We start from the raw sequence: 25,535 nt of genomic DNA, 5'->3' as shown, positions 1-25,535 counted from the left end.
TCATGCAACAAACAACGCAGTTGGACAATACATCTTGCATGCAACCTCGCACCAGGCACTGGAACTGCCCTGCTGTGTGGCGCATCAAAAACTTCGAGGCCTTCTGTGGAAATTTATACACAGCCTCTGTCGATCAGCATTTGTCAAACAAGAAACAAGTTCTCTTGATGAAATGATGGCTCTCACAACATTCCTTGTTTGATGGCTCTTGATTACCCCAACTCTCCATCTTCTCACGAATCACTGTCTTGTTTGGATATGTATGGCATTGACCGATTTTATGGCAATGACCAATTTTTCGGACGTGCCCGATAATTCGGGCACGTCCATGGCGGCCCCGCCATGTACCCCACAGAGCCGATGTACGAGGATGCCTACAATTTCGGACACTGAAATCCTTCACCATCTGAATTCCTGGACTTCCTTCCATGACCGCAGGTCCGAAATGGCAATAATTGCAGGCACCACCGTGAGTATCTCGCAGCATCGAATCAGCACTCTCGTTCGCCGATCAGGTAGCAGCTGTGGTCATCGTGGCAACATTAGGCTTAGGTGCTTCGACATTCAATACCAAGCTTGCTGTTTGATGCTGTGTTTTACAGTGAAGTTTGTTTACGGCTAGGTGATGCAAAATCTCTTCATTCTATGCAAAAGCTTATATGTCTCATCACTTGGATCTTGGAAAAGTTGCAAAGCTGGCAAGTGTCTATTTTTCTTAAATAGCCTTCAAATAGCACCTAAGCACACAACGCCTGTACCCGGCGATCAGCAGATATGACCCAAGTCCCAACATGTCACCTTCAAGAGCTTTCCACGTGCCACAGGCACTGCATAAGTATAGGAGGTGATATCGAGGAGTCGCACTCGCTTTAAACAGTAACTTATGGCAAGCTGTAATGGCAGCGTTTTGTTCACCTTCGGTATCAAAAATGTCAATTTTTGTTAGCTTTTCATCCCACATCTACTCCTATTTAGGACGTAAAATTTTGCATAAAGGGCCTGCTCCATATCTACACTATCTAAAACAAGGCTTTTTATGTGGTCCAAAATTTCACTGCAGTTGGCCTCTAAGCCATTGTTGCAAATGCAGGTAAACCAGAAAACACAACCCTTTCTAGTTGTTCTTGCCTTGTTTGCATTTGAATTTATACCAATACAAGGAAATTACAATAATTCGAAATCTTCTAATTCAAATTGACAGGTAATTCCATTTGCTCTGTTAGTCCCAGCAAAGTCCTATGTTTATCTGAATCGAGAATAACTCCCGCAAATCCAAACTTCGAAAACCCCACCACAGTTATATTGAACAAACCCAAGCGAAAGACTCATGCGCAACATGGAACTTCACATGCTCAGGAGTCTTCTAGAATTGCATAACCAGAACGCAGCAAGTTATTAGTAACCTAGGTACATAGAAAGCAAAAACATGCGCTACACGAATAGCATTTTACCATCACTGAAGGACTGCTCTGTCGCAGCTGCCAACAAGCTAAGGATAAGGAATACAAACACACAGAGTAATAACTCAAAAAAATCTTTGGCGCAAGAGCTATGAGAAAAACACGCCAGAAACCATCCATGATGATTATCTGAGTCAATGCAAAGCATTTCTCACCTGCAGGTGGTGCAAAGCCCAAACAAACTCGCATCCTTGCAGGTAAACACTCGCTCGAGGACCGCAACATGCGCAGGCCACGATACCCCAATGACTACTGCTTCTGGATCAGAACCAGAGGCAGTAGCAAATGCTACACGCCATACCAAACTGTCTTCAACAAAGTGCTTCTGAAAGTATGCATCTGCATGCCGCAAGTGCCGGTCCTCCAATGGGCAAAGCATGGTCTAAGCAGCCTGTTCAGTAGCCATTTGTTTGGTGTGCTGGCGTTCCTTGGCCGCACATCGCTTCTCTCCTTGCTCGCGTTCCACAACCGCGCATATCCTGTCAGCCTGTCACTTCACCTCCTGCCTCGCCACATCGCTATGCATCGCATAACTCTGCCGTCTTTGCAGTGGCTTCGTACCGTTAGACTTTTCTTCTGCTTAATACTTTTGAGGGCTCATTGTTGTATCTGCAAGTAGAGGCCTATGCGCAACATACTCCAGCTAATGCAGCCGAGCCACATCTATTTGTGGGGCACACCCATACGAGCGAGTGTAGCAAGAGAGGAGGTGCAAAGCCAGTAGCATTGTGCAAGCAGGTGTGCGAAGCTGCTATTGGCTGGGCAATAGCAGCCTCGAGCAATCGGGCGCACGGAGGTGCGCGAGAGCATATCGGTGACAAACTCTGACTTTGAACAGCCTCACGTTTGACCTTGGCTCAGACAAGGCAAAGAAATGTTTCGCATTTAAAGAAACATGTGCAGTAAAAGACCAATTCACATTATCTAAATGGAATACCATACATATATGTGTAAAGGCCACATCCCTAAATTTGGGTCTAAATATACCGCTTCAGCTTCTTTTCAGCTTTGGGACGTCAGCATGCGCAGGCTGACTGAACGCTTGCCAGTGCTATCTATCGGACTATCCCGTAGGAGGCCTTGGAGCAGCCAACAGCATCGACGGAAGATGCATAAAAGAAAACACAAGGCAGGCACTTGTCTCGTGCCTTCCTTTCACTTTAATTCAGAGGGTGTCCCTATTGAAGTCTGCAGACATGAACCAACTAACCCAGCAACAAGTCCCTTTGAACAGGTCAGCACTATGTTGTACGTCTTTCTTCACATCTGTCTCTTCGAACTGTTTACATTTGCAAGCACAGAGACAGTGCTCACTTGGACAGGATGTCAGCATGGTAGTAGTAGTCGGCGAGCTTGTCGAGGAAAGACCGTGGCTCAAGGATGAAGGTGGGCAGCACCACTTTGGACAGGTCCATGCCTGGCCGAACCTGCTTCACCAGGGCCCAGATGAGGCTGCGATTTTCCTCCGCAACCTCCTCTGTCTGGCCTGCATCACCCGCCTGCACGTTGGCCAAAGGAAGCGAATTTGCAGTCTTTCTGCAAGCACTCAGCAAGTCAATCAATCAAAATTATAGTTATTTATCACATGTTTACACATGTTAGTAGAGAAGAGGAAGACATCAAGGCGATCAAGTCAGAGGCTACACAACTCTCGCATGAAAAGAAAAACGCAAAATCTAGAGCAACAAACATCATTAGCATAATATTTTTCCTGTGTAAGCTAGAATCCATTTTTAGGTGAGATATCCCTTCTGTTAACCCTTCAAGAACATAAAAAAAAAGGAATTGCAGCAAAGACAGATCTTTTCCTTCGTAAAACAATTCTGTTGATAATATAAAGCAAGACCAAGCAAAACAAAAAGATTGTGTCAAAAAGACAAAATACACAAAAAACAAAAAATTAACTACACACACACACAGGCCTTCACTACACACAGGTGGGTTTTATTGCACATTTGGCTTTTCTTATTTACACGTTTCAGCACAATGCACTGTATTGCAAAATCATTCTCACTCGAAAAGTCTCGGCTCTCCATATCACCTCGCTTTCTTTTCTTTTCTGTTCTGTTCAACCCAACTGGAAGTGTTCAATCATCCCACGAAACGTGCCCTTTTGAAATAGAAGGCTGGTGGCATAATACCAAAAAAAAAAAAAAAAAAGTATGTTCACAACTTTACTGTCCAGCAGGCGCCTTACACCATCTGGTGTTGTTTACAACCACAGAGCAATAGCCAAGCTCAAATCGTCTTGAAGGCTGCTTGAGATATAAAACTGCACTGGATGAGTTCGGCTCATTGTTTCTTTTGGAAAAGGTGAAACAGTTGACTCTGCCCTATGAACTACTTGCCACCATGAAGTGTTATTTACATAACATATCCTAAATATAGAAGAAATATGCTAAATGTGAGAATAAAGAAAGGGTGGTCATACAAGAACAAACAAATGAATATGCAAAGAAATACAAAACAGATTAACGTGTACCTGTTTAAACTAATGCGACAAAACTGATCATTATTAGCAAAAAAAAATTAAAATTGCATTTTAAGGCCAGTTTAATAAATATCTTGAGCACATGTGTAAACGTGTGCACACTGATAGCATATTATTCTGGCATAATCACATTGGTTATTTTGACAACACCACTTCTTGTTCTTCTGAAGCTACGACCGCGCGCCGGCAGTCTCAAATCTACTATTCAACCAGGGCTATGGTGGGGGCCTGTTGGTTCATTGTGTAAAGGCAAGTAACGGCACAGAACCACCAGGACACAAAAAGATGCACTAACATGTGTGAGCTGTGTGTCTTCTTGGGTCATTGTGTTTTTTTGCGTTCGAACACACCATCGCTTTTATTCAAGCACCACAGAACTCAACCTGACAGGTGGTGACCTGAATGCCAAAGTAAGGCAAATCAGTTCTGCGAAAATTTGCCAGATGCAGTCGTTTTCATAAAAGCTAATCCTAATAGTAATTGTTATCAATCCGAGAGTGCCATAATGCCACAAAAAAAAAAAAAAAAAACACGTACGAGTTTCTTAGAAATAAATCTTTTCAGTTAAAGAAAAATTCATCCTGGTTTGGGGACAAATTGGTGCGGGAATTTATTCCACCTTGTGGATTTCCTCAAACCTGATATGCCATATTCAGGGCCTCTGTGCATTGACTTGTCAATTCAGCCTCACTCAGCAATCTGCTAGCCCCCTCATTAGCTACGATAGAAGAGCAACAGCCCCAGAAAGATGTGAATCCAGCTTCAAACCCCGCAGCAGAAAGAACTTTTCCTCAGCTGCAAAGCTTTCTTTCCAAGAAATCAGAATGGGTTTTCCTTTACAGTATCCCACTACTCTTGGACGGGTGACACTTTTTCCCTTTTGCCAAAGTTTGGCCTGGGCTATCAGCAAAGAAGAGCTTCCAGTTGTGCTGGTTGACGTCAATGCTCCATCGTGCATCAAATGCCATATAATCAACACAGCAGAGGTGTACCATAATCGTTCCCAAGCTCCCTCACCTCTCCAAGTTCCTCGTTGCTCTCTTCCTGATACGGTGTCTCTGGTTCCTCCTCAACTTCCTCCGCCTCTCCACTGTCCTCTGTCAGCCGTTGGTGCTCTTCCTCCTCGGAGTCGGTGTCGCTCGAACGCAAGCTCTGGGTGCCGTCGCGCTGGTCGTCCGTGGGTGCATCGTCACCCAGGTCTGTGAACCATACGCCGATTTATGCTTGCCGAGAAATTGTTACGTTGCAGATGCACTCAAACGAAGGGTGAAGTTCCCACCCAACAACCATAACATTGAACCATTATGGATAGTTTAAGCGGGGAAGTGCAAGTAATTTTCTACTACAGAAACAACACTTGGGGAGAAAAGGAAAGTTTCGGCTGTAACCAAGGTAACATGCTAACAGTGTAATGCTACGTGAAGAAAAACAAGGCAAAGCAGCAGAGAGCTAGTGCCATCGCTAAAAGTGAAACAGGGACTATGCACTATATGGGGGCACAAAACACAAACCTGCAGCAATGTGTACAGCTGCCATGGAGATTGTGATAATAGAGCTGTTTTTTATTGGTTTTTGTTTTTTCACATGATAGGCTCCAACCGCAGAGTATTTGTGAAATTATCTGGCAAACCAGAGAGACCATGAATTTTCTTCCTCTACATCAGTACGCTTCATACATTTAGCAGGCAATGGAATTTGTCGATAAGTGGCGCAAAGCCTTATGCAAGCATGTGCACTGGGTGCATGGTTGAAGAGCTAAACAACACACTGTTAATGGAATATCCCAGAAATCAATGTACTGCAGAAGTGTGCCACACACATGCAAATAGCTGCTGACAGACTTGCATGAAGAAGCTATTTGCTTTTGGTGCGACAAACGATACATACGCACTTGGGCATTGATATAATGAACCCGGATACATAAACTGTTCAATAAACAAAGTAAATCTAAAACGTTTTCACCAATCTCAGCATGTAATGAATATATATGCTTAAATGTAATAATATATAATGAAGGTATTTTCATGTTGGATGCAACTTCATTATAATCAGGTTAAACTGTATTGAATTCCAGAAAGGAGCTCACCTACACAAATCCCACAGACAACATAATTTATGATGCACAGATCACAACTAGGTCCTAACTCTATGTCCTAACTCAATTACACCAAATGCTTTTCACCAGCGGCTATGCATACATTAATATTTCAAGCAAATGCTCACAGAACTGACCCCTTTTCATTAATGAAGACCTTTATATTGTTTCCTAGTGAGAAATGAATGTCCTTGGCACTATGGTGATCTTAGAACGACAGAAAGTTGAGCTAGTTCGTAAGGATCCATAATGCAAAGAAGGAGTAAGGCATGCAGAGACAGACTCAAGAGAAGAGATGTGGACAACATGAATGCTGGTGAACCTATGGTGATCCCCGACAGACCTTGGTCCTTGAAGTGGTTCTCGAGGTCACTCTCGTTCCAGTGCCGCAGCTGCGAGGTGGCAGTGGTCGGAGTGCTCACTATGTGCGAGAGCTCAGCTTCCACCCCACCGATGCCTCCCACTGATGACGTGGAGTCACGGGTGTTGCCCAGCCCGGTTCCACCACCGCTGTTGCTCCGCAGATGCCCAGAGGTCATGGAACGCAGCAGCAGTGAGGAGCAGCGAAGCGAAAGCTCCAGAGCGTCCATCCAGCATTTGCCTGCCGCCTCGGAGGGTGCCCGGAAGATTAGGTGGCTCACTGGCAGAGGCTGCACCAGGGCACCTATTGCCTCATTTCGGGGACCCTGCAGTATTACGGTAGACAGTGTCATCCGTCGTGCTTAGCAATGGTCTTGTCCACTTTACGAACAGGCCTTGAAGCCCTTGGTCCCCTTTCAATTGTGCCCAGTCACATGAACTGCGAGGAGGCCCTCACTTACTGAACTGAATGTGCCACATCTGCTGCCACTACCATGAGTGGCACTGACTAACGCTCCTATCTAGAGAATATGCAGCACGACCGACGAAAGTTAATGGAAGGACTACCGCCATGGCAGCTCAATGGTAAAGCACTGCACAAGCAGTGTTCTACGTGTGCAGAAGATGAAATATCTGGGCCTGGCTCCCACGTGGGGCAGGTAGTCTTTACAACCACTGTCGTTTCCCTTATCCTTATTATTTAAATATTTAAATTAAAAACAAGAGTTAATTTCTCTTATACTTTCCCTAGCTCATTGTCATTTGGCATTATGAGGCTGCGACTAATAAAAACGTAGCGCAGTACTGACCTCACCCTCCCAGTTGCACAGCTGCACATGAGAACGTAATTATGTCGAAGAAGTAAAGCATCTTAATTTATTTATAGCATCACTGGCAGCTGTTTACAGTCTATGAAGTGCAGCTGCTAAATGTTGCACAGATCTCCCCTAATTTTCGTTGGTAGCAGATATGTTGCTAGGAAGCCATTTCTCAGATACTATTCAATGAGCCCTTATGTCAGCTATTTAAAAAAATTAGCACCTGCAAATTACTCGCATAAAACGTAGCAAAAAAATATGTGTATACAGTCGAACCCACTTATAGAATTCAAGTGCCATAAAAATTCCATTGTTATAACCAATAATTGTTATAATCAGATTGCATGAAAAAGAATCAAAATGGGGAGTAGCCTAGCTATTCCGAGAAAACTATAATGGCGAGGAGGCCATTGCCCCTCCTGACCACCTTCCTACATCAGGCTGCCGATTGTGTTGACTTGTTTAACTGTTTAACTCTGCTTCCTGTGCACTCCAATTGTGTGTTATTAATGAGCCGCAGCTGTCAGCTTTCAAGAATGGCACTGCTACAACAACTGAAAAGGAATGCCACAGGCGGCAAGTGATGTGCGAGCTTTGTCGAGGCATCGCTTTGGTGGCCCCAAAAGGCGCCTTTTAGAAAATGCAGGAAGATTGCCACGGCAGCATCTCAGCTTGAGAAATACAGAAGAAACACTGGAGCGAGATCGTCACAAGCATCTCGTCGCATACTTCCTATTGGCTTGCACGAGAAAACCGCATGTCCGCCAGCCTTGCCTGCTTTATGTGAAGCTTGCCGACATCCTTCTCCAACGCATCCAGGTGCTCCACGTAGTGAAGCGGAAGGTCTCTTGTGAATACAAGCCCATGAGGGACAGAATCATCTACAGGACCTCCCACAAGGACAATGCTGAGGCAGCCTACCCTACCACGTCAGCACTGCCGTCGTGGACATCACTGTTACTATCCGATGCAAGCACGTTCGCAACAATCGCCTCATCGGTTAGAAGCACTTCATGTCCAAATCTATAGCAGTGCACTTTCTTTTCACCGGCAACATTGTGCATTGCCGATGATCTGCGGGCAGATCAGACATTTTCCGTTTTGGCGGTGAATCAAACGAGGCTGAGAAACTACATGGCCATGAGTGATTTCAATGCAACGAACAAAGCCAAGAACGAGCAACCTAATCCATTAGCATAATTGCGCAGAATGAGGGCCCAGCGAGCAATCTGGAAGCAGCGCTGGCAGCGTTGTCAGCGCAGTTGGCACAGTCCATTCATGTTTCAGAGGGTGGTGCAGTGCAGAGCTATGGGCGCAGCCCATTTGTGTTTGGAGGGTGGAAGGGCAGTGGGAAAGATGCACGCGAGGCTGGCGTGCATCACTCATGGAGAGAAGTGCATGGCAGCAGTTGGGGTGGCAGGCGATCGTGCAGCGGCTCGCAATTCACATTTTTCTTTTCAAGGATTTTGCATTCCATTACCTTTTTACATGGACACCTAGCAGCCAGACTTCATCGTTATAACCGATAATGAGGCATGGGGACATGGTAGTAAGTGTGTTATTTCCCCATAGAAAACATACAAAATTTGACGATGCAGCAGCTTTTCATTGTTATAACCAATATATTGTTAAAACCAGTATCGTTATAAGTGGGTTCAACTGTATATAGTAAGCTCAAAAATACACTTTTTGCAGTATAAGAAGGAGAAGAAGGGGACTAATATAATAAAAATAAGCACAAAGTCATACAAACTACAGCCTTCGACAAATGCAATTAGAAAGTTTCACATACAAATCAAGCAACATACCCGTGATGCCCAGATGGATTGCTCAAGTGGATGAAAGATCTTGAAGCAGAACCCATCCTTCTTGGAAGGTCGCTCTATCAGCTCGCATGCATTCAGCAGGACGGTCCCGACCCATTGGCTACTCTGCAGGCCAAAATAACAAGAAAAATTGTTGAGCAACACATATCGGCCAAGTGAAAGTCACAGCTACGACATTCAAAACAAACCCCACCTTAACAATGACACTAAGTATAATGCGTAGTACTTGTGCCGTATGTACATTCCCGACGGTCACCTAGGATTTATATTGCTGACCTTTCTGAGGCCTATTGATGGGAACGCTAGTCGCAGGGCATGTAGGCCTAAAACATCTGCCACCAATTATTTGAACAGTAGAGAAATGCATTAGAAAAAAATTTTTAAACGTATCAGCGAAACAAAAATCCCCAAGAGTGAGCACATGACACCGGTACGATGTAAATGGCCTTTATGCTAATTATGCAACCACAGTTAGGCTGTACATCCATTACATTCTACTGTGGTTGTGCTGAGTTCCACAAAAAAGTTTAACTCCTTTTATGCTGCCATTTTATTGCCCTTACAAAGCAGAGGAAGCATGTATTAGTTTCCTTAAAATATCTACTAAAATTCCATAGCTACCATAATTATTCCCAAGATATTCAGAAAATGACAGGCTTAGCATTAAGGGACCGGAAGACTGCAGACAGCAAGAGCAGATAACTAGTGGTCAGTTAGCAAAAAATAATAGTTGCCAAGGCAAGGCAAAAACAATCGAGGAATTCATGGCATAAGATGAAGTCAGCTGCTGCAAGAAATGCGAAAGAGGAGATCTTTGACAGAGGCCTGCTGCCTGCTGTGAACATAAAGGTAGGATCATAATACTGTTAACCACGATAACTACAAGTGAAACAGTGGTTGTTTTTATCGCCACAGGAGTGCACGACTTTACATTCAGGACAACCATGGTAAGCAAGTTTGCATGACTAAGGTACGAGATGTCTCAATAAGGATACAGGAGTAACAGGAAAAAAATTTTCACAGAACCCATCTCACAAGGAATCTTGACATTAAAGCGACAAGCAATCAAGCAACGTAGCAACACACTACACTGCCAACACCGAAATGCGTGATGTGTGAGGTGTGTACTGCAACAGAGCCGTCTTGCTCTTCCCTTCAGGCACGCTGCACCATCTAGCGGCGGTGCCTCAAAGCCCTCTGCGTGGTCACAGATTGCACGCCCATGCGTATCAGCCGTGTGCTTCAGCCAGACTCTTCTCTCGTGCTTTCCCCTTTACATGCTGTGCCCCGTAGCAGTGCATTTGTAAAGTCCACACGTGCAGTTGCGAAGCTAGGTCGTCTGGCACCCGGGGCCCATAGGTCTTCTGTCACCCCCCCCCCCCGCCCCCCTCGGGTGTAGTCGAGGAAGGCGAGGATATCAACAATTTCCAGGTTTCAGCACCAGTATAGCCACCTGGGATACCGTGCACGTCCCCCGGGTCCCCCTCTTCTTTGCTTTCTCTCCCAGAGATTGCGGATGCAGCAGGTATACACGCTGTTTTTTCTGCACCAAATAACACAGGGTGCTGCACTGATAACTTGTGTTAAGTGCATGTGCACATCTTCTGTCAGACTGTAAGGCTTGGCAGCCAACACAAATGTGGCATAGTGGAAAATGTGGCTCACGTCACAAGTAACAAAAGATATCTTTATAAAGTTTTAATTACCAATTTTAGCGGCAATATTGCGTTTGCAAAATTGAAGCCCGACATTCATAACTTGCACAACAACAACTTCACAAAAATAGTCGTAGGTACTATGGAGCACAGTATTTTGGCTGTGGGCAGCCCTGAACGAAAACAAAAATTAAATTGTGTGTCAGTGACGCTGATCTCCCCACCCTATTAGAAAAATGGAAAACGCCACCTGCCTCCCTGCTGCGCAGGTGCCAAGTTCTCTTCATTCTGATCAATAAAGCCTTGTTTTTATTTAGACAAACGTGATTATCCTAGCTGCGGTACCACCACAAGATTAAGAACAGAATAGAGCATGCTTCGCGTCGATTCTTTCCGTCACCATAAAAAAAGAAAAGGCCGCTATGAACCCCGTGCCAGCGAAAGCTTGCACTGCTGTTGGTCTGCACTCTGCACTGCTGTCTCTGAAGTTTGTTTGTCTTCGCTGCGCATTCTGAACGGAAGAGGGACCCAAGATCCTCAACGCCTTACAACGCCTGACTGTATGTTTAGCGATGCCTGCTCTCAGCATGAACGCACGGCACAAGCGCTCCCCACATGAAACGTTCCGCTAAGGCGAGTAGTTTAGCGACCATTTTGCTAATTAAACTGTTTAGCCCACACATTTGTGCAATTATTTCGTGGGGTGTTGATAGAGCTGCAGCTGACAGTTCTGAGGCGCAATGCATCGGGTACATGAACTCAGGCTGCTGGATACCAGAGCATTCTTCGCCATTTGCGCCCAGTCAAGTTGGCGGAAAGAGGGGTATCTTCAGACGTATATGACACCCCCACCCCCCGCTGGCTCCTTGCACCCATCGTGCGCCCATCGGCATGTTCTATCAATAATTCGGCTGGCTGTGGATTGGTGTATAAAAGGTGCAATAAATGCCCTTGCAATTGTTTGCACGACTGTGTTGTCCTTCCTTTGTCCCAAGAGCACGGGTGAGAGCCCCACAAACTCATGCATGCAGCTCCCACCTTGGCGATCTTCGGGCTCTTGTAGAGGAGCAGCAACCCTGGCTTGAGCACGCACCACAGCTTGGTCCAGCCCTTGAGGCTGCCCCGCACCTTGAGCCAGTCAGCCAGCACAATGATCGACGGGTCCGTAAGTGTGCTGGACAGCTCCATGGCGACCCGCTTCTTCTCGCACCGGTAGTGCTTGCGCTGTGCCTGCACGACAGTTGCCATAGATTGAGAGGTCAGTCTCTCAGTCGTTCTGAGAGACATATTTAGTACAGCATACAGCTGAACCTCAATATACAAGAGAACGAACCCAAATAGAACAAGGTATCAGATACAATGGGCAAATCTAAAATTTTTCTAGCCGATATCGCCATGTAATCAATATATGCTTATAACAAATATCGGATATAACAATATCCAAAATTGAGAAGGGGGGCCAACAGATGAAGTAGCACACTGTGGTATATTAGTTACCTAAACAGGGATAAAGTGACTCAGAAAGGCTGGGCAACGTTTCGATAGGTGGACCTCTACGGTGGACATATGGCCTTTGACAAAGATAAGTCCACCAAACGAAACATTGGCCAGCCTTTCCAATGCACTTTATCCCTGTTTATAAAACTTCTATACCAGAGGAAATAACGAAGGCATTCTTGTGTTTGATGCAGCTGTGTTATGGTGATGTTTCACTGTAATCACAAAGTCAATTTTTTTTTATTTCACACAGTATATTGTGAATGGATAAAAGAAAGCCAACTTGATTGTTCAGGAGAACTTCAGCCTCCTTGGACGCATTAACGCGCCAAATAATTTTGTCCACTGAAAATCTAATCTCACCATGTTTCTCATATTTTCAATATCATTAAAAGCATACTACAGCAGAGCAGATTAAGAATTTTCAGTTCTTCAGAGAGTTTTGTCAAGTTTACAGCATGTGAACTCCACAAATGAACACTAAATGAATTTTTGGAAGACTAGAAACAGTACACAAAGGATGAAGGACAATGAAAGACAAAACACAACACGGACACTCTACGCTGCGTCTTTCACCATCCTTCATCCTCCAAAAATTTACCAACTCGTCCAGCTCTCGATTTTTCTGCAGTTCATCTTTATGTGAAGGTCGGCTATGAGAACATAAACTATTAATTGTCTCACATACTTTGAAAGCCGCTATCCAGCAACCTAAAACATGTGCCTGATGTAAAAAAAAAATGAAGAACAATGAAAAATGTGTGTGTGTGAGTGTGCTCGCACTTAATATGTCAAAAAGACAATAAAAACAAACAATACCATGAAATGACGCTTAGTCATGCATATGAGGGCTTAAAAATGTTTAAAAGACTGCAATAAATGCAAAGTTATTACTACAGTATGGTATATCTACAGGTTCGCATTACTACTGCACAATATACTTTCTCTGTCCTTTCCAACTCGTAACATGCCATTTGACATGTTGATTTGTCAGTGTTAAGTGAACTATAATCAGTAACACATCAAAAATGCAGTGGTAAGCTCCTCTTGCATAAAACCAGTACAGATAGGTCAGGAAATAACCTCACCCAGATTCCTCCCTTCTCTTTCCTACACACAGTCCTACTTTCGCGCTGCTTAGGCGCCACTACATTGTGAACCTCCTCATTCTAATCGCAGGTAGAAAGGGTGCTGCTTGGTGATGAAGTGCTAGTTGCACTCGTACCTGTAGAGTGATTAGAGGGTTTTAGACTGTCCGTTAACGTACTGCAGGTTTCTGGAACGCTGGGTTATCGCAGACTATTTGCATGGCCGCATTGGTGACACTATCTTGCTGTACATGGTGGTGCAGAAGCAAAGTGTTAATAATTTAGTGAACTTCAAAAGTGAACAATAACAACCTTTCCTGCGGCATTTTGAAGGGCCTGTCCTGCTTCAAAAGAGACAAGGGGCATTACTTTACTGTAGCGCATAAACATAAGCATTGCACAAGATTTAAGTACTGACCTATATCATAGATCAAGAAACATTGCATGATGTTCACTGCACAGGACGGAAGTAAACAGAGTTGTATGCATTCCTATATGTCGTATAGTATTTAACACACACCACTTGACTAAAGCTTTGCTTAGCATAGCTTCCAACATTTCCTTTGCACCTGCAAACAAAATTTTTTTGCTTTGCTTTGCCAAGATTATGCACATAGCAAGACAGTTTTTCTAACATGGCTAAGACAGTGCCACAAAATGTTGCTACCAGCGTTGCTTCTGCTATCCAAAGCTCTGGTACCCCAGTATTCTGTGAATTATATTATGTTTGCAGACAAGCTAAAATCTCCACTGACTCGGCCACTCTACCTTTCATAGTGCACTTCTGCTACTCTAGCATGCATCTGTACACATTCTCCGAGTTTAAGTTAGGAATCTCTCTTGGCAGGCCACAATAATCTCTTTCCCAGTTACACTTTGAAGCTTCCCATGCTGCTGAGCCTTTGCTTTTTGTGGTGAGTGCACTTTGTCCTCTCGCCCACCACCAACCTCGTATGTTAGCGTGTGCAGTACACGATCGCAGTATGTTCATTCTCAAACTTGCTGCATCATCGGGGCGCCTTCTCTTTACGCCCATTATTTAAGAGAACTATATTCTGGGCAAGTAGAGGGAGAAACAGCATCCGCGGCACGCACACTTGTACATTCGACATTCTTGACTTGTCAACGACCGTAGAGCAACAAGGAGTAGTACAAGAAGGCAATGCTGACAGAATGCTGCATGGTTTTAAAGAAAAATACAGTATTTAGATTCTTCCTGAGGCCTGAGGCAATATACAAGCTGTGCACAAATAACTCACCTTGTAGGATTCCCTCTTGGCAAGTTTCGCAGACATCTGCGTCGAGTCGCCAGCCATGACATCCCCCTTAGAGAAGTCACAATTAGACTGCTGTAAGTGGAAATTGCCAACACAAGAACACATGCTGTTATGAAGACAAATCCTTAAGGTACTACATGTGGGAGTAGTTGTTACGTGACACTGACACAGTAAGCTGGCAAGGCTGAATACTACGTTTCCTTTTACGTGATCCAGACCTGGTTTAACACACCCTATAAATGCATAGTTTTTCTATAGGTATAGTTCATATTACACTTTCTCTTCAATAGCTTCCTCCAGTACTCTTAACAAATGGGGCACTTCATTGAAAGGAGAGGATAATAAATGTGCGAAATGGGTCTATAATACACCAGGGTAGTAAAACTCATGGTAGTAAAACAGGTCCAGAAGTGATAAGCAAGCATTATAATTTTCATCAAGCTCTATCCAACTACGTAGCACTGTGACTAGGATCTGCATGTACAGTCAGCCTCACCCTCAGGAGCCAGCCAGCAACACCTAATGGTAGTTGCTGGGTCCAAACGTGCCCAGCAGCTACCGTTAGACATTGAGCTCAGCAGCTAGTGTTGCTGGCTGCCTAAGGAGCACCCTGGAGGCAGCAGTTTCCACACTCTACACAAGAGTGATGCCAACTGTACATCACCTTTTGCATGGCCTCTGAGATTGCTGTATTCTGCTATTGTAATAGAATGGCTATTAAGCCACAATCTCAGAGCCTATACTTTTGACATGCTACAATCTCATTGCTTGTCCTTGGGTAGAACGCACTGCACATGAGCTAAAATGCATGCAGAAAGCAGAGTTAATTTTAGTCCGGAATTTTAAGCCAAATCAAGAGCAAAGTCAAAAACACCAGTTGGAATCAGGCTACCAGTGTATATACTCCTTTTTATAGATAGCAGGTCATGCTGCGAGGGCTAGAGAGATTGCTCCCACTGCTCGCATTTGCAACTAAAATATTGTGTAGTATCACTTACGAAAAAAATTAAGTACAGTGTGCTGGTATAGGTGATGTCCAAACCTACACCCCCAGTGGTGGCCTCCCTCTGGATAACAAATGCAGATTTCAAAGGCTATGCTTTCGTTGACTGCATGCAGCGGAAGTGATGTGGAAGCCAGAAACAATAGACGTCGGATTTCAGACACCAACAAGGCAGCATGTTGCCCAACAGCAAAAACAGGATTCTTTTAGTGATGATGGCCTGGTGTGGTAGAGAACACTGGTGTACTGCAATGTCAATTGTCGCTGCAGCCTGGAGTCATGGTTGGCAGGCGAAGCCATACAGTATGTGCAACACAGGGCCTTCAGGATCAACTGTTTCAGTTGTTGTGGTAGTCCTGCATATTTGTGCAGAGCTCGGATTGCTTGCTGTTGTTTTGATGTGCATGGCAGACCGTGTTGGCAAAAATTACTATGCGTGTGTGTGTGTGTGCATGCGTGCACACACACGTGGTTCGTGGTTCCTAAAGAATGATTAGTGCAACTCCCAGCTGGTTCAGACCAGGCACAACAGGCATTTTTACTGTATTCTTGCTTCAAAATATTTTTCAAAATATGTCGGTGGTAGGTCTCCTGGTCAATGGCACTGTGCACCAGAATGCACACTAACAATGAATGGGATAACAAAAATGTGTCTCTTTCAGACAGGCCAGAAATTGCTGAATGGCTGCTCCAACAACTCACCTTAGGTGACAAAGAAGTGGTGCTCTGTGTGTCTGAAAGACGAGGCTCCTCGCCACTGGCCTCGGGGCCTATGCAAGCAGAAAAGAAAAAAAAGATTGTGTGCACAAACACGTCTTTTTGAAAACACCCACTGAAACATAAAGAAAGAAAATAATTTCCTTAAGGGAGCAGCCTGGTTCTGAAAGTGATTTTTTTTTCAGCCAATCTTGACAGAATTATACACGTTTAGTTTTCATTCAAATTATTCTTTTGTGTAGGTAAAGCATTTCACGACTTAATTAAAATTGATTAAAAGTAACATACTATTGTTTCACGTGTCTGTTGCAAGATAATTGGAGAATAAAACTTTAATGCATGGGTCAATAGATCAAAAACATAAAACTGCAATCATGCAAGCGTCTTTTAAAAAGTTATGCCTATAAGTGCAATTATGATACATTGAAGTTTTCTTTTTGCGATGTGGAAACAATGCAGCAACAAATGGAGCAATATAAATAAATTTAGAAGCCAGAACTTTAAAATGTGCCTGCATTACACCACTTATCCCCCCCCCCCATATGCAGCTTCCTATTCAAAAAACAAAATTTGATTCTATCTGCTGTAGGTGCTGAGATGTCGACGCTGGCAAACTGCAGGAGTCAAAAACATTTATTGAGAGAAAAATAACAACAAAAATAACTCGGGATAGGTGGGGCATGGGTCTATGGAGTTAATATTGTTATTACTTTGATCCGTGAAGCAAGATACTTAAGAGGAAGCTTTAGCTCGGGTGCACCTATCTAAATACATGCAAAGGAGAATGTTTTTCTCAGCAACCACCACACCAAATTTGACGAGGTTTGTTGACTTTAAAAGAAAACTTAAAATCTATTGACTGTTGGGTTCGGGTTTTTGATTTATCAGTTGTTTATTAAAAATTGGCAAAAATCGAAAATTTTCAGAAACAAAACTATAAAGTTTACAACTCTGTAACTCAGCAACGAAAAATGACAATACAATTCTGGGAATTGCATCTGATAGTACATCTAAAGCAGACAAAATTGATACATTACACATGAATCTCAAAAAATGTAGTAACATGGAAATGCAGCTTTTGTGGAACTCTTGTAAACAACGTAACAAATTCACGTAAGATATAAAATGACGTATCAAATTTGTCCGCTTTTAATGATCTAATGGATGCCGTTTACAGAACCGCAACATCTGTTCTTGATGCAGAGATATGAAAGTGTAAACTTCATGCTTCTATTATTTTTTAACTTCTGAATTTTTGAAAATCTTTTTAACAAAATTCAGAATCTAAATCGAAATTCCACTTCCAGCAGTCACTAGAATTTAACTTTCTCTCTCAAATGCGATGAATTTCATTAAAATCGGCCCACGGGTTATCTCAGAAAAGCGTTTTTGCGTTTTAAATGTATTTGAATAGGCCACATCTGAATTTGGCCCGAGCTAAAGCTTCCTCTTAACAGATGAGTGCAAAAAAAAGTTATATATCTTGAAAATGTCCGTTTTAAAAATGCGATTATTTCGAGATACATTGCCTTCTAGGACCAGGCTGCCCCCTTAAAAGGGCAGTGCCATAAGTAGCATTCCAATGTGCTTCCACTGAGACCACTTTCGCATCTAAGTGAAAAGGCACAGAAATGTAATTTATTCTATTCGTCAATCACTCTGTTGCCGCTGCATGTAGCATCTGCAACTAAGAATGGGTGATACATGTTCAATAGTTTACGCAAAATTTAGTCAAGGAATGGTATTCAAAATGTTACCATACTTATTCAAATCAAGCACAACTCCAATATTCAGTATGTCCGCAAATAAAAAAGAGTGAAGAAAACTTTCCTTAGATGTAAGTTGACATTTGACTGTGAAAAGAACATGCATTTTATCCAGCTCACTACCTGACTAAGCAAAGTAGACTTGAAGTAGACAGGAGTCTGAAGTTGTCCTGAGCAACAACTCGAATATTTGAAACTTCTCTTGCTTTCATATGTATGGGTTCCATCGTTACAGACATTCCTGTTTCTCTCCGAGTCTTGATAAGATCAACATCTTTTCTACTTCGTGACATCGACCTTTATGTAGTCGACAGTGTTTGGCAATTGCAAACGAACCACATCCTCTAATCTAAGCACACTCCCAAAAGTATTGGTCTACATTTGAGTAAGTACAGTCCTGGATAGCATCTGCAAATTAGTGTCTTCTAAAATGGCCCAGGCCAAAGTAAGAAAAATGTTCTCCTTAAGCACTCATAGGTGCTCTTCTGTGAGTGCTCTTTGAATACCACATAAAAGCATGTGACGTGACTGCAGCAGGCTATGAGCTGCGAGCTCAAAAGAGGCTAACCAGACAATTCTTTTGCCGTCTCCTTTCAAACTGTGGTATGTGCAACATTGCAAAAGTGCTGTCTGTAGCATAGTTAATACAGATTAAAAGCAGAAGCAATGCAAAAAATGTGAGGCCGTCAGAAATGACCTCACTATACGAAGTTAACAACAGGGAAGCAGTGTGGACAACAATAGTCTACATCTATTGGGAGTTTGCTGACCAAGAAAAGTGTTGATCACACAGTTAAAAAGAAAAGGGCCACAGCCATAAGTGCAGGCACATGTTAAGTGAAGCATGAAACTGAAAACTGAGTCGCCAAAGCAGCGAATACACGGCGCAAAAGGAACTAATCCTGTGCAATGTAGCCAAATGTAATGCATGATGCGAGGCACGTACATAATCTACACTAACATGCACTTTCAAGGAAAAATTTGCAAGTGCAGCTGAAAAAAAAATGCCCAGCCTACGCCACACAAAATATAAGCGCAACGCGTCAAAACTTTAATGCACTCAGGGAGCTGCACTGGAAATTCCCATGGTTTTAACCACGATACGCATTCATTGTAGAAGTAAGACAGCCATCAGCCCTCGCTTACACAAGTATGCGCTAATCTCGGGATACAAGAATCACCGTTATTTATCACGCATTTTAATAGCCGAGGGATCGTGCGCACGCTACGCACGGTGTATGCATACGTAAGCAGGCTCGGCCCTTCTCGCAGCACTGGGCAAGCTCAACTCGCCCCCCCCCCTTCCAACAACAGTGGAGTGGAAGTGGGAAACACAAGCCATCCGGGCGCTAGCGCACACACGAAGGGACCAATAGCGTCGCTATAATTCCCGCCAACTCGGTTCCCTCGGTGACATGGTGATGAGCTCCGCTCCCCGGCGCAAACACAGCCATCACCACTGCCGCACACACACACGCACCTCGCGAAGACAACGATCCCCCGCCGCTGACAATGGACGTGGGCCGCTTGGCAATCTTATGCTCGCTCGAACCCCGCTTCATTGTGGGAGCTCGCGGAAGTCGTCGCAAGGAAGGCACGGCGAGTCCGGAAGCAGAGCAGCAGCCGCCGCCACTCGCAGCAGCGCCAGGCCTAGCCAGCGCGCCGAGCGCCGCCGCCGAGAACTGCGCCCTCCCTTCGCTCCCGAAAACTCCCGCCAGCCTCGCCCGTCTCTCCCATCCCAGTTCGTCCGGCCGATCATCAGCCTCCTCTTCCTCCGACCGAGAGCGCGCGCGCGCGGAGACAGCATCCCTAGAGCCGCATCCCTCAAACATTCCGACTGATAGACCCTCCTCCTCAAAGTAGGGTGCCTCGATGTCCTCCTCTCCCGCCGCTGGGGTGCGCATCGAGAGGCACAGCATAGCACACTACTGGCGCAAAGCAACACGCCTTCCTTCGGCGGCAAAAGAGGGCGCCCGAGTTGACTCCAGCGACCGCCGCCAGGAGAAGCAGCGAGGTGGTGGTGGTGGTGGTGAAAAGCATTTATTGCAACGAGGCGCCGACTAAAATGCGACGGGAGCAGCAGCACGGTCCTTGACGGCCGTCTACGGGCGTAACACCCGTCAGTCCGGCCGCTACCGCGTACTGCCCCGTGCGCCGTCCACGGCAATTCAGAAGTCGCCCGCTTGCACGACTCGGTTGTGTATCATCACACGGAGAACAAGTGGGTTCGAGTGCCGATCGCTCGCGAGTTCCTTTCGCAGGAGGCGGGGCAGCGAAATAGCGGCACGGAAACGAGCGTCGAGAAGACGTGCCCGCAAAAGAAGGAAACAAGAGCGAAGAAACAATATCCGCCGCTTTCGTCCAGTCCTCTCTGTCGCGTCCGACGCGTTAACGCTAACGGTATTGCTTCAAGTACGAACCGACGATAACTAGGCCGAGAACAAGTTCCTACGACGTGCGCGCCTGGTAAAAAACACGTCTCGCGCATGTAGACGGTCAACGGGCGACCTGCGCACGGCTGGCTAAACGCGGTTCGGAAAGCAGGGGGCCGCGACGAACACGCGTCGTGCCCGTGGCACGAATTATCCCCGACAAACAAGAAATATTCAACTAACAACACTTGCCAAATGCCCGTCTGAAGCGGAGACGTATCGTGGCTGCAGAAAACTACGTCGCTTCTCGCTCGCCGTAAACCGAGCGCTCCCTGGGAGCATAACATATTCGCAAGATTCATCGACAGCTGCAGACTCCCTTTCTATTTGTTCTTTTTTTCTTTTCTCTCTACTAGTCGACGAAACACACAGGTTCTCATGATAAGCGCACAGAGCGCGCCAACAGCTGGCGCGTGGCCAGCTGTTACAACTAGAAAGGAGATCACGCGGCGCGGCCAAGCCGTTCAGTCAGACGAGGAGCGGAGGGCCTACGAGCTAAGCGCGGTCACAGAGCTGTCGCGATTTGAAACCGCAAAACACTTATTAACTTGAGCCCCGCGCTTCGCGAAACCGGCGCGCTGAGAAGGCCGAAAAATTTGGAGGTGTTGAGCACTGTCGCGTCATCAAACGGTGAAGTTCGGGCGAAGTTCTGGATCGTTTCTTTATTCAAAGGGGCTGCGTATGACGACTGCTATATTCCCCGCAAACTAAGTCGGAGAACACAGGAACGTCGCATTTTCGAAACGAGTTTTACGGGACCGAAAAACAACAATTCAAATGGTAACGTCACCTTTCCTTTCTTTCTTTCTTTTTTGGATAGATAGATTCGACGCCGGACACGCACACACGTGCAAGCGAAACAAAAAAAAGGAAGCAGAACAACCGAAATCCGTCCACACAAAGAAAATAAGGTCCCTCCGAAGCGCACCGCCGCCCACTTCTCAGCGGCACACACTCCAATACCGTTGCGCCACGCGCCCGTAAAAACTTGTCGCCTTCCCTCTCAAAGTCGATACGTCTCGAAATACAGCGTCGGCGCAGGTCACGGCGGCGCGACGCGGCGTATCCAGAAAAAAAAAAGGAAAGAAGAAAGTGCAAGAAGGACATCGCAGATCATTAGCGAGTTTCGGCAGGCTTCCAGGCGCAACCCTTATTTGCCGAGACTCACCGGCTCACGGATAACGAAGTTCCAACAAGGGAGTCGGCCAAACACTTCGCACGCAAAGAGGCTCTCGTCTCGAGAAAAATCAAGCCAGCCGCCGCTTCGCGCAGCTGCCAACCGCGCCGACTTTCGCGTCGTCTGCTCCGCGGCGGCGGCGGCGATCGTCGCGCCACCAGGTAGCACGGAACCGAAATAAAGGAGGCAAGGAGCCACCGACAGAGATGTTTGAAACAGGTCCTCAAGAGACTGTCTTGATCAAGGATCACCGATGGCGAAATAAGACAAAAAAAAAAAAAAAAAGAAAGGAAGAGAGAGAGAGAGGGGCACGAACTTTCGAACTTCTGGATTTTCCAAAAGGAACACGTTCCTGGCTCCCGCTTTTCGGGACCTTTAGCGATGCCCGACATTTTTCTGTTGCTCGCCGATGCCAAACTCAAAACTGTGAAGATGGCGATATGGACGCCGCGAGTAAAACAAACGCGGGCCCTTTCAAATAAACGTTGCAGCCTTTTTTTGCCTCGTAACCTCTCAACAGTCCCCCTGCCTTGTCAGTATATACTCTGCCCTTCGTTTCGAAAAATAAGAAAAAAAATATACGCGCGCACAGTAGTCACGACGAAATAGCAAATTGGGTAAAATAAAACGGAAAGAGAGTAAGAGAGACTCAGGAGAAAGATAAAACGAACTCAAGAAGGGGGGAGGGGGGAGGGCTACTTGGCACACGTCGAAGAAGGAGACCAGGGGGAAAGAAACGGGGGCAGGCGCGGGCTCCGACGCCGCTCTGAACCTCGACAACACGCCGCCGCCACCGCACCACGCGAAGTACGCGCACAAGCGATAGCAACAGAACTGACCCCGGCCGGCAAAGCGAAGAGCGGGGCTGCTCTACACTACACGTTGAAGGCGCGCAGCGACAGCAGATGCGCACGCGCAGTCACCGCCGTCGGGATGGGATACTTTTCTTTTCACGAGCCGGCGGGGAAACAAAAAAAGAATGCTGGGAGGAGGACAAAGTCGGTGGAGCGACCGAGGGAGAGAGAGTGGGAGAGCTGCCGTTGTGAGCGCGCGGTGCTACAGGCCTCTCCGCCTGGGGAAATTATCCGGCCCTCTAGAGTTTCCGCTCCCGCATGGCGCCAGGGCGCGCGCGGTTTGGGATTTGATCGGCAGCCCACGCGCGGCCTTGGCTTCTTATTTTGTTCTTTAATGGCCTTCTCTCAATGTTGTCCCACGCATCAAAAAGGGGCACGCGGTTAGAGGAGAGCGGGGACTAGAGAATTTCCAATTTAAACGCGAAGGACGAAAACACCACGGGCCGAAGCAACAACGTTCGGCAAGGACGTCGATGCCGCCCTGCCTGACAAAGCACGCAGTAACCGCAGTCTCGTATCTCGATCGCTTTGACGTTTTCTGTTTGTTTGTTCTTCCGCTAAAAGCCGGATAAGAGATTCTCAATTTAACGCCGCTCGCCGAACCAATAATAACACGCAAGGTCTGTGGACGAAACACGCGTAATCGGAGAACCGTGTGTTCTCAGCTGCGGACTGAATTTCGATCGTGCGGCCGTTTGAATTGAATTGATTGAACGCTCAGAATGTCACACGCACTCTCGTGCAAGCTCCGTGTCTCTGCACTGCTTGTAGCGCGGAACAACGAAATTCGTGCACTTACGTCACAGTGGGAACACAGTTTCTGCTTGAACTCGTGCTTAGTTCTCTTCGTTCCAAGAGGAGAATCCGCGGTGACGAAGACTTCACACCGTGCACCTAAGTCATGCGGTGAAGCACGCTTGCGGTTACCGGTTAGACGCGTATGGTCGTACCCAGGTCCGCCTCTGTGGCTCAATAGAGCTTTTCGTAATTTCAAAGCTAGCTTTCCTGCAAGGCATTTGTCCAAATAATGGCAGTGTAGTCATTTTTGCAAGAAGCATGTACGAATAGTTTTTGTTTGTTTTATGATACAGAAAATGTACTCTGCTCTCGTGACGAAACCATGCGCAAGAGATGGCAAATCAATTCTGCAGAAGCCCGCAAGGCAAAGGAAAGTTCACGAAAAAAAAAAAAAGGAAACTGTCATCCACCCGACTGCAACACCAAGCTACAAAGGAAACACATGCGGATTTCTGAGAACGAATGCTTCCTAGTTGAAGAAAAAATTATGGCTCTCCCGTAATCGAGAGTATAGGTAAGCATGAAATGGCTACCGGCAAAGCATATTGGTTGCAGATCATATTAGCCATCATGTTAAAATGTTTGTAGTGCGTGCTCGCAACGGCACACCCCACCACACCGCACCACGCCATACTGTGCACTGGTCCATATGGGCGCAACAGTTTCCTGTCACAGACAGAACCTCACTGCAAGTCTCGTCTCGGTCAAACAGCCATCGGCGGCGCCCCGGACGTTTCGCGGACCTCACAGCCCGCTGGCGTTGAAAAGAGCGCAAGCAACTCAGCGCCAAAAGATGACAGCCAAGTGTATAGTGCCCTGTATCTGCCTCTTGAACGTCGCTATTGGAAATGACAAACAAAACTTCAGCGTACGAGAAGTTGCAGCTTGAGTGATCTTGTGAACAAACATTTGGAGAACTCTGAAGCAATATTTTTTGTAACGTGTTTGGCAAGTTAACTAGCGTATGCGTAATGCGGTCTCGACTGGTCGCCCGGATGATCTCGTTTTGTTCTCGCAACTTGGTCGGGTGTTCTCGTGCGAGTGCCCGGATAACGGCTATGGCTTTTGGCTCAAGGTTACTTGAAGGCCGCCGACAAGGGGAGCTAAAAGCATTTCATGCTTAAAATTCGTCCTCGTCCGTGGGTCGAACGCGGGAGCAACGCCTTTCCGGGGCGGTTCCATCTTCTGTCGGAGCAAGCAAATAAATAATGCCGAGTTATTGGCCGTTCGTGTACGTATTAACCCCTAAAGAATATCGTTCACGCTGACGTAGGCTGCATCAACTGCGGCGCCATCTTGTGACGCCCAGTTCAACGGGAGCGCATAGAACTATAAAAATGGCAATTACAAGTGACACTGTTCAACTATTTAACCACAGCTGGAAGGTCCGTGTATGATATACGCTGATGTAAAAGAAAATGAACCACAGCTGCCTTTATGACGATCACGTCACTGCTAACGTGTCTGCGCTAGCGTGTAAGCAGTGTACAGCCACTCGCTGCACTATTATACACACATGCGGTGGTTCACGACTGAAGCTTTGTCTTAAGCGCAAAGCAGTGACGGCGGCAATAGCTGGCACATTACCATGCGTAGTAGTATTCGCACTAATTCATACCAAAATAATCTACTTCATTAATGGCTATAGTGGAACATTTGGGGAAGAGGCCGGCAAGGGTAAGAGATAAGGATTAAGTATAGATATGGCACACTATATACGGAAGCTTACTACGCGAACCCGGGCAGCGAGCTCAGTCTTAACGTTAGGCCATGGCTGGAACAAGTCCTCGAAATGGCGTCAACGCGTCTAGAACTGGTGGATCTCTTTCTGGACTCCCACACGAGGTCATGCATAGTTCGGGGTTAAACACGCTTCGCACTATTCCACGCGCAGCTGTCGGTGGCAGAAGGCATTTGCGCGCGAACAATCTGCTTCGTGGGGCTGCGGCCTTAGTATTTTTTTATTATTTTTATTATTATTTTCCTATTCCCGTACGCCTTTGACGTCCTGCTGCTGGCATCGCTAAACTTATTACAGCTCGGCCACGGTGTAGCTACGAAATCGCGCCGCGAACACTGCCTAATGAGACAATGTTGTTACCAGTGTTCGCTCTTCGATGGTGGCACAGCTTGTCGGAACGTCCATTTTTGGCTAGATATCAGCTGAAGTGACTCTGATTCATTATTATTTTTTTCCATTTCATCATCAGCCCGCTGATAT

The 25,535-nt window shown here is 45.9% G+C and overlaps 1 protein-coding gene across 11 annotated transcripts in view; it reads right to left on the bottom strand.

Moving 5' to 3' along the window:
* Orp8 (Oxysterol-binding protein-related protein 8) overlaps positions 1-25,535 on the bottom strand; it is a 131,154-nt gene that overhangs the window by 38,876 nt on the left and 66,743 nt on the right. For 3 of the 11 annotated variants that reach the window (XM_075690286.1, XM_075690289.1, XM_075690292.1), the window contains 7 exons: positions 16,273-16,340; positions 14,550-14,639; positions 11,744-11,935; positions 9,033-9,155; positions 6,390-6,732; positions 4,969-5,150; positions 2,775-2,959 (listed from right to left, as the gene is read on the bottom strand). In XM_075690286.1, coding sequence (XP_075546401.1) covers positions 2,775-2,959; positions 4,969-5,150; positions 6,390-6,732; positions 9,033-9,155; positions 11,744-11,935; positions 14,550-14,639; positions 16,273-16,340 — 1,183 coding nt within the window. Of the gene's footprint in view, positions 1-2,774; positions 2,960-4,968; positions 5,151-6,389; positions 6,733-9,032; positions 9,156-11,743; positions 11,936-14,549; positions 14,640-16,272; positions 16,341-19,533; positions 20,596-20,668; positions 20,929-21,653; positions 21,678-25,535 lie in introns of those variants that run through there. The other 8 variants (XM_075690293.1, XM_075690294.1, XM_075690295.1 and 5 more) reach the window with 8 other exon arrangements.

The sequence above is a fragment of the Dermacentor variabilis genome, chromosome 4 (genome assembly GCF_050947875.1).
Source record: "Dermacentor variabilis isolate Ectoservices chromosome 4, ASM5094787v1, whole genome shotgun sequence".
Taxonomy (NCBI): Eukaryota; Metazoa; Arthropoda; class Arachnida; order Ixodida; family Ixodidae; genus Dermacentor; species Dermacentor variabilis.
Note: the sequence above shows the minus strand (reverse complement) of the source record. Positions and strands in the feature narration are given on the sequence as shown.